The sequence below is a fragment of the Solanum tuberosum genome, unplaced genomic scaffold (assembly GCF_000226075.1).
Source record: "Solanum tuberosum cultivar DM 1-3 516 R44 unplaced genomic scaffold, SolTub_3.0 scf00050, whole genome shotgun sequence".
NCBI classification, from domain to species: domain Eukaryota; kingdom Viridiplantae; phylum Streptophyta; class Magnoliopsida; order Solanales; family Solanaceae; genus Solanum; species Solanum tuberosum.
The window spans coordinates 1,945,582-1,955,669 of NW_006238975.1; the positions used below are offsets into that span (position 1 = coordinate 1,945,582).

Sequence of the window (10,088 nt, forward strand, 5' to 3'; positions counted from 1 at the left end):
GAATTAATAAATTGTTAAACATGATTTTTTTTTACTAATACAACATAAAGATAATAAAGGACAAACATGTAAAAATATTTGAACTACTTTTCTGTTTTATGAAATTAAAATAATCATAAATTAACATATTCGCGCAACGCGCGAGTACGTATACTAGTTTTATAATATAATAAAGTAGTAATTCAAAGCTATTTATCTGTTATTTTAATCATAAACATGACTTCCCTCAAATTTATTTTGTCATGTCAAATTGTTTTTAATGATAACTTTAATTGAGTGATTTTATTGATACGAAAGGCTAAGTTGAGTTGTTTTATTGATACAAAATAAAGTTCATTTATTTGCTAGATAATTTTTTGAAATTAAGTGACCTTTAGGAAATTAATTATTCTAGTGATTAATAATGAATATATTAGGTAATATAGATATACTTAAGAAAAAATGTTTTTCTTATCGAACATAATTTCTATTAATCAAAAGATGTTTTTGCAAAGCCAATCAGTGGTGTATTATTTAATTGATAAATTAATATTTATTAATTTAAAGAGTGTTTTGAGATTTAATAAAGGTTAATTTTGATTACTTCAAAATTATCGAATTTTACTAATTTATGTATCATATTTATAGAAAGAATGTGTTGTGTAGTATTGACTTACAATTTTAAAATGAAACATGTTTCCCTCATACAAATAATAAATATTGAGTATATTTCAATATGAGTATATTTTATATGTTTAGTTGGCTATATATATATATATATATAAAGAAGAAGTTGCACCATTTTAGTAAAAGAAGAAAATTAGCAACGATGGGTATGAAAAGACTCTTGCTGAGTTTGTGTTCCTTTTACCTTGTAGTAAGTCTTCGTCTTACTAATGCTGCGGTAATCCCCGCGAAGCGCTTTGTGGCACCTTTTAACCGAACAAGTTTCCCTTCTGATTTCATATTTGGTGCTGCTTCAGCTGCTTATCAGGTATTCACAAAATTTCATACTAATCTTATTTAGCGAAGCTAGAAGTTATATGAACATTCAATAAGCTAGAAGTTTATATATATATATATAAAGTCTGAAATATATTCGAATTTTGATCGAAATTGCCGTAACAATTCCAAATTTTGGGAATGACCTTTTACCCCTGCACTATTTAATAGTGTATTTTAAAGGTATATATGTGTCCACGCGGATATCATAAATATTGCATCATTATAACTAGTAACTTGTCCACGTGGGCACATATATAGTTATATACATTTAAAACAAACTATTAAATCGTGGAGGGGGTAATAGGTCCTTCCCAAAGTTTGGGATTGTTACAGTAATTTTGGTCAAAGTTCAGATATATTTAGAACATTTTTCCCTATATATTATAACATGAAAATTCAATATAGGATTATAGGATCACACACATTTTTCAATATTTTTTGTTTGAATAAGTAGATTGAAGGAGGAGCTCGTCAAGGAGGCAGGGGAGCTAGTATATGGGATAGTTTCACGCACAAACATCCAGGTTTTTCCCATTCCTAAATAATGAAAAAATTGTGAATAAAACATAGTTTTCCCACCAAATCAGTTTACTTACTATGGGAAACAAATTTCAATTGAAATACTAAGAATAGTCCATGAATATTTGTTTAATTCTCTAATTCAGTCAAAATATGCGTGGTAATTGCTAGTGAATAGTTTACAATTAAAAAATAGTAATTTTTTAGTAGTCAACGATCTTCAATTTTGGTAAGATATAAGAAATGAGCTGTCAATGATGATCAGTTGATAAAACTACATATATTAAATAATTGTGATCAACTGATGGTAGGTATATAAATAAGTTGATCATCATTAGAAATATACGTTATCCAAAAAAAAAAAAAGATATTAAACCTTTGATGTGTTTATTGTAACACAACTAATTTAGATCAATGGTTCTTGTAGATGCATACTATCTCAACTAACATAAAGAATACAACATTTTAAACTTTCTTAAACATATACTTCAAAAAGCTAAGCTCCGGTCTCACTGGGTAATTTTCAATATAATATAATGTTCTTCGAAAGCCATTGGCTAGTTTGTAATGAATAAATTCAAACTATAGACTTCAATTTCTTCAGTAGATCTAGTAGCTGACTCCTTCAGCAGTTAAAATATGGCGTGAACATCGCCGTCATATCATACTATTTTTGTTTGAAAGATAATATTCAATATAATACGTAAACGTATGCTTTAACTTAAAATTAGTTGCTATTTGTATCTTTCCAATATTTTTAACTTATATTAATTTAAGCAATTAAAAACATATATTCTATGTAACATAATCTGTAACAATTTATGTGAGATACACTCAACTTGATTTGTATTATGACATCTAAAATGTGTGCGTTTCAACTTTATATAAGTTTAAATATTTATTTGTCAATACCTAAAATTAAAGAGACATAGTTATCAACTAATGTCAAATTAAAGGATACATTTATATATTATGCCAAAATTATATAGTAAAATTGAATTTCACATATAGTATAGTTTATAATTGTCTACATATCACATAGTTCTAGTCTTGTAGACTAGATAATGAGCTGTGTTATATATATATGTATATGGTAACTTAGGTTGGACTTTATCATATAATAATCATTATTCTATTTATTATTACATAAAAGTCATTCAACTTTAAAATTTATCATACATAATTTTTTTTTATTTTCTATGACATAAAAATCAACTACTAAATTTATCATATAAAAATAATTTTTCTACGTTTTGTCACACATATCCAAGGAATAGGTGTTATTCGAAACAAGATTTATCCCAATTAAATTTAAAACCAAACGACTGTTTGAGGTTATATTTATACATAACATTTCCAAGCTTTTGAATTCCTCCAAAAAAATTATTTTGCTACTACCTGATTCAATCTCCTATTGATAAGTTGTCATACTATTTGTTTCATAATTGATCTAAATTTGACAGTATGAGATGTTATGACTCTACAAAATGTCATATTTCATGGATCTTATTAACCTTATAGCATATTCTCATGAAATGATTTCCTACAATCACTTCTCAAAATGATTTTTTAAAAATATTTTTATGTACAAAAATAAAACCCTCTTATAAAAAAAAAAAAAAAAAAAAAAAAAAAAAAAAAAAAAAGTTTGTAGATGATTTTAATTGCACTTGTAATAGTGTATTTTGTTTTATAGTAATTGCCCTCGATCTCTTAACAATATATTACAGAAAAAATTGCTGACCGTTCAACCGGAGATGTCGCTGTTGATTTCTATCACCGTTACAAGGTATTTATGATTAAATAATTCTTACACGTAGCATCCTAATCATGTCCACACCAAAACTAGTTCTCTTTAATTTTTATAAAGAACCCAATATACAACGTATAATTATATAATCAGTGTATATATGTATCTTGCATTAATCAATAAAATTATATACAACAAGAATAAATTATATAAAAAGATCATCGATACAAAATAAAGAGTTTAACAATTATTCAATATAGGATTATAAAACAATTGACGTTAAAATAAATGTTGTATATATCTACATGAGCATTGCAGAGCGACATAGGTCTGCTTAAGGAAGTTGGCATGCAGGCATTCAGGTTGTCTATCTCCTGGTCTCGAATTTTACCATGTAAGTAGACTTCACTTGTCAATATATAGATCTTCTACACATGAATGATGAATCTTTGAAAAATCCTAATAAGAATGTAATACAAGTTATCACTTAATGAGATATACAATTAGTAATAATTACTATAACTTTCTTGCACCTTAACATGTACAATATTTGTATTTGCTGAAATTATAATATTCGAATAACATAGGATTTTCTCATCTTTATTTTAGTTTGTTCATTTATATTTTCACTTCAAATAATCTTAAATTTACTTGGTTAAATATATCTTCGTTCCGTGAATTTATCATTATATACAGAGTTTAATTTTTTATTTTTTACAAATAGAGTAACATTGTTATATTTGTGTACAATTTTCATAATATAGCGGGTGAGAGGTCTTGATTTTGAAGTATAAAGGAATATACCTTCAATTAATCAGTACGTATCACAAGGTTATTTTGGGTATAATTCAAAAAATTAAAAAGAAAGGACACACTAATAATTACTCCATTCGTTTAAAAAAGAATGACCCAATTTTCTTTTTAGTCTATTTCAAAAAGAATGACCCCTTTCTTTTTTTGATAACACTTTAACTTCAACTTTCCATGTGACATGTTTAAGGCCACAAGATTAAATGACATTTTGGTACATTCGACATAACTTTAATATAGAACCACAAAATTAAAAAAACTTTTTTCTTTTCTTTTCTTAAACTCTGTGCCAAGTCAAATTAACCCATTCTTTTTGAAACGGAGGGAATAATAATCTAACATTACTGAACTGAAACGACTTTGCTTTAGATGGAAAGGTAAGCAAAGGGGTGAATCCAGAAGGCATCAAATTCTACAACAATGTCATCAATGAACTTATTTCAAAAGGTACTAATAACTTTTATCTCATTCTAGTTAAAATAACCCTTTCAGAAACCAGCATAATTAAGGTTCCTAACCTTTCTTTTAATTTCTTAAAAAGGTTTGAAACCATTTGTGACGCTTTTCCACTGGGACACACCACAAGGCCTTGAGGACGAATATGGAGGCTTTATGAGTTCAAAAATAGCGTAAGATGGTTTAAGTATTCAATTAGAAATCAAAACTTTCATATATGTTTGATCACCATAGATATCATATTTTTAATTACTTAATTATATATTATGTCTAAATATACCGCCTCGTGTATTGTCACGACCAAAAGTACACCATAGATGTGACATGTCGTATAAGACCCCAAGATGTCCTACACAAGTCACTTGACATACATACAACACAACATAATAGACCTAAGTAGAATAGGTACAGAAGTCTCATATTATGAATGGAACATAAGTGCGGAAATATACCAAGTCTTGGCAAGCCAATCTAAAACATCAAGAGTGGTTGAAACGTAACCCATACACCACGTACAAAGTCTCAAAAGTAAAGTCTTCATAGTCTTGCCCTCAGAGTATGAGGACTCACCAATTCAAGAAATAGGTAGCGATCAGTATCTAGCCACGAGCGGGAGGAGAAAATGTGTCGAACCGTACATTATGAAACAATATAGACACAAGTATGCATCAGTACATGTAATGTATTAAGTATGAGGGATATCCATAAAATCATAAAACATGATCATAAGGGACATAATAGAAACATGATATGCATGACCAAGCTAAACATAGTAAAACCTTTATAGAAGAATCATAAATCAAGAACATGGTCATTGCATCTTAAAATCATCATGAAAGCTTCAGAAAACCTTTAGAGAGAACATAGATCGTTTTGTGGGATATTTACTGTCAACTGACATAGACCATGTAGGATATAACTTGAAATTTGGTATCTTACTCCCACACCAAAAAGACATGTCTTACTTGCCAAGGTAAGAACCATGAATTTCTAGCTTAGGTGGATATTAGCTATGTCTTTCTATGACAATCCTACGGGGCCACGTAGTTAGGGACAGAGAGACTACTACTAGAGACCCGACCTCTATTAATTGGAGAGCCTCCATCTCAATATCCTCTCGGTGCTATGTAAAAATCTCAACAGAATAGTCATATGCGTAGACGTATTATCATACATGGAAAAGCATAATTAAGTTACTAATTCAAACTTAAATCATCATAGAGTAGCTCCTTAAATCATGAATCTGCATACATGTGTGAGAAAACCTTTCACCAACCATGATTTCTTAATGTGAGAAAACCTTTAACGATTTCATTGATACAGATCTTCAAAACAACTTTTAGATCATAAAACATCTTTTTATTAATCATGCATAAACTTTCATAAATCATCATTCATAAGTTCATAGCTTACTTCATAAATTCATAATAAAAATCATGGATAATGCATAAGTCCATATGAAATCAATTGAAAAATACTTAACTGAATCAAATCATGAATAATAAGATAGAAATCAAACAATTGAATCATAAGAAATAGGACCCATGGAGAATTGAGATCAAACCCTAATTAATTTAATGAAATTGAATTGGAGAATTGAGAATCTTTAGGACCCAATGGATGAATGAAATCCATTGGTTAATGCCCACATACTTGAGGACCAATGTCCAAAAGCAATGGAGAAAAAAAGAGACTTGAAGCTTGAACCCTAGTTTTCTTCCTTGAGACTTGAGAGAATTTGGAGAGGATGAATGTGGATGAGAATTGGGGATTTGAGAGAATGAGAGAGTTTGGGTAGAATTAGGAATCAAAAATCAGTTATAGGGGTAGTTATAGGTCCAAAGTGACATAGTATAGGGGTTAATTGGGAGGAAAAAGACCAAAACACCCTTCATTAAAATTGCCGGAAGTGACCTACGGTTCCAATAATCTACACTCCATAGAATAATCTACAGCCCGTATTGGTCAACCGTAGACTCAACTTCAAAAACCTAAAATTTGCTCAACTTCCCACAAGACCTCCCTACGGCCCGCCAAAAATTCTACGACTCGTTGAGCCAACTTTTAGAACCCAAGTTCAAGTCCAAAATTTCACCAAGTCTAGAACCCTCCTACGAAACCCATATACGACACATAGTCCAAACGATGAACTATCATGTTCACTCGTAGGTCGAATTTAAGAAACTTAAATTTTCCTAAACTATACCTCATTCCTATGAGTGACATCTACGACTCGTAGAGGCGTCTATGGACCATAAACTTGTCTCGTAGGGTCCAATTACAAGAGGCCGAAACATGAAGTTCTTTTGTTTTCAATTTCCGAAGTGTTACATGTATGTGCTTCAGTACTTGTAAATATTTTAGTTAATTGTTTTAGTATAGATAAGTTTTTCAGCTAAGATGTCTTATTTGGTTTGATATATACCATACCATATTACTGAAATTGTATGATCATTTCATGTATATATGATGTTATATTATTGAAAATAATAGCACAATAGTTTTGATTATTTAATGAGTATATTATATGTTAATGCGTTCAGGAAAGACTATGGTGAGTATGTGGATATTTGCTTCAAAGAATTTGGTGATAGAGTAAAGCATTGGATCACTTTAAATGAGCCATTATCTTATAGCATGAATGGTTATGCAAGCGGTACGTTTGCACCAGGAAGATGTTCGAGTTATGTTGGAAACTGTACAAAGGGTGATTCTGCCACCGAGCCATATATTGTAGCTCACAACTTGCTTCTTGCCCATGCAACTGCTGTCAAACTATATAGACAAAAATATCAGGTATATATATGTGTGTGTGTGTGTGTGCGTAATTTCATTTTGACATTTGGTGTGACAACTTTCAGAAAACTCAAAAAGGGAAAATAGGAATCACTTTGGTAACTCACTGGTTCGTACCAAAAATCAAGACTCCACTAGGACTCAGTGCCCCTCAAAAAGCACTTGATTTTTTCTTAGGATGGTGAGTTTTTTTCCCTTGTTTTATTGTTCCCTTGCAAACCTTTTTGTTTTATCGGGTTATCGAGTTTTCTAAATTTTTTTACTTAACTCCTCACCAAATAAATTCAACATTCACATAATTTGAAGCAATGAGATGAATTTCAGTTCGAATAAACTTTACTTTGTACTTGGATTCATGAACTGATAAAAATTCGAGATCATTTCTCCATTTATTATTGCTTTATCAAATGCTGTATATCACTATATATATTTTTGCTATAGGTTTTTGGACCCAATTACATATGGTGACTACCCAGCCAGCATGCGCGCTAATGTAGGACGTCGGCTCCCAAAATTCACACCGGAGCAGAAAAAGTTGGTGAAAGGGTCCATTGATTTCTTAGGAATGAATTACTATACTACTCAGTATGCATCTCCAATGCTATCTGTCCCCAGAGTTAATCTTAGCTATACCACGGATGGCCATATTGATATGTCTAGTAAGTCATCAAATTCATTCATTTCTTTGAGAGAAATTTATTCATTAATACTCCCTCCGATCCCCGTCCTAATTTGTTTTGACTTGACATAAAATTTAAGAAAGAAAGAAAAACTTTTAGAACTTCATGTGATCTCAAACATGTCAGTGTGACTATAAATCGTTTCATTAATTAAGGGTAAAATGAACATTTAAAATTTAAATTGTTAGTAAATATAGAAATATGTCATTTTTTTTTGTATTGAGAAAAAAGAAAAGTAAGTCATATAAATTGGTACATGAAGAATATTAGTTTTACTTAAAGTACATAAAATTGGGTTGTTTTTGATATCGTAAGAAAACTTTGTTTCTCAGTAAAAACAATAAATACTCTCTCTATCTCTAATTATATGTCTTAAGCCAATCTTTAAAGAAATGACATAATTTATATTTAGTAATAATTTAATTTAGAAATATCAATTTTACCCTTAACTAAATGATTTATAATCACACAAATGTATGAGTTATTTTAGAGCATAAGTTTCAAAATTCTTTCTTTTTTCTTAAATTTTATATGAAGATAAATACATTACATAAATTGGAATAGAGGATATTATGTACTCCGTTATTTAACAGTTTGTATTTCATAATTCAGCACAAAAGGACGGAAAGCCTATCGGTACACCGGTACTAATTCTCTAATTTCCTTTTAATTTTTCATGTGACATATTTACGTATTTTTATGGAGTATAAACTAAAATTTTATTTTATATTGTCTTGCAGACTGCCCTGGGTTGGCTATACATTTATCCAAGGGGAATATATGACCTCATGCTTTACCTCAAGCAAAAATACAAGAATCCTCCCATTTACATAACAGAAAATGGTAGTTTTTTTTAGTTTAAATTAGCTATTCTTACCCAAAAGATTTTTTATTCCTTTTTAGTTAAGCAAATTAATTGTCATTATGTATATATTGCAGGAATGGCAGATGCGAACAACAACACATTGCCACTTAAACAAGCCCTTAAAGATGATATGAGGATAAGGTATTACGAGGGACACCTATGGTTTCTATCAAAAGCCATCAAGTAAGATATTTTAATTTATCTAGAGTTTGATTATAAATTTTTGAAGTAGATTTTGATAATATGTTCGCATATCTATAGCTTACTTGTGCGCACAATTTAAAAAACTCAAATTTCAACTTCAATATCTATAACTTACTTGCACATTATTAATTATTGGCAGGGCGGGGGCAAATGTGAAAGGACATTTTGCATGGTCATTCTTAGATGACTATGAATGGGATGCTGGTTTTACTGTCCGATTTGGCATTACATTTGTTGACTACAAAAATGGACTTAAAAGATATTTCAAGAAATCTGCTTACTGGTACAAGAAGTTCCTCTTGAATAATCACAAATAAATATGAGTTTCACTCGGCTCGTTGCTCTAATTGGGATGTCTTGTGTCTTTGCATTTTCTCACAATGTTTCCTTTCTTTATGTTTTTTCATTTTTGTAATGAGCGGGGAACGCCACAATAAATTTTACATGAGTCAATGATATTCAGATTTATTGGAAAAATAATTATTCCATTTAGAAACTGTATCTACATTAAAAAGCAATAATAACAAAAGAGTGATAACGACATCAAATCTTTGAATGGAATAAAATATAATATCCATACAAAGTATGTCACGGTCCAAAATCGGGCCATGATGGCGCCTTCTATAACCCCCGAATAGGCAAACCTAAACCCAACATAAGATGCAGAAGACAATAATTTAATAACAATAATAAGAATAAGTGGAAGAAGACATAAAATATAAGAAACGAGCCATTTCATATATCTGTAGTGCGATACAAGATGTACAAAGAGCCCCAAAGGTGATCGAGAATGGCAGATTAACGCAAGAACCAACCCAGAGGTGGTTTCACCTATACAGGAGCTAACAAGTACCAAAAAGCCAAATGTACAAGAAACTGAGTAAGCAAAATATAAAACATAAGTCAGTACAAAAGAGGGAAAGAAGCAAGTCTCTAAACTCCAGGAGCTCACCACAATCCAAGCCTCCGATGGCTGAGGTAGATCCAATACTCACGGATGGGGACTCGAACTGAGAGTTGCATC

General features: G+C 30.4%; 1 protein-coding gene across 1 annotated transcript; it reads left to right on the forward strand.

The window, feature by feature from the left end:
• The first annotated feature begins 791 nt into the window (after positions 1-791).
• LOC102601570 (beta-glucosidase 13-like) lies at positions 792-9,523 on the forward strand. Its single transcript, XM_006343686.2, has 13 exons — positions 792-973; positions 1,439-1,508; positions 3,234-3,292; positions 3,572-3,647; positions 4,433-4,510; positions 4,605-4,692; positions 7,063-7,315; positions 7,381-7,496; positions 7,757-7,974; positions 8,608-8,639; positions 8,736-8,838; positions 8,935-9,043; positions 9,204-9,523. Exons 1-13 carry the CDS (start codon positions 809-811, stop codon positions 9,379-9,381), a joined length of 1,545 nt encoding a protein of 514 aa, XP_006343748.1. The 5' UTR covers positions 792-808; the 3' UTR covers positions 9,382-9,523.
• Positions 9,524-10,088: the final 565 nt, after the last annotated feature.

Coding starts and splice junctions, on each gene's coding strand:
- LOC102601570 (XM_006343686.2), top strand. CDS start 809: ATGGGTATGAAAAGACTCTTGCTGAGTTTGTGTTCCTTTTACCTTGTA. Junction 4,511..4,604: donor CAATGAACTTATTTCAAAAG/GTACTAATAACT, acceptor TTTCTTAAAAAG/GTTTGAAACCATTTGTGACG. Junction 8,839..8,934: donor CATTTACATAACAGAAAATG/GTAGTTTTTTTT, acceptor TATATATTGCAG/GAATGGCAGATGCGAACAAC.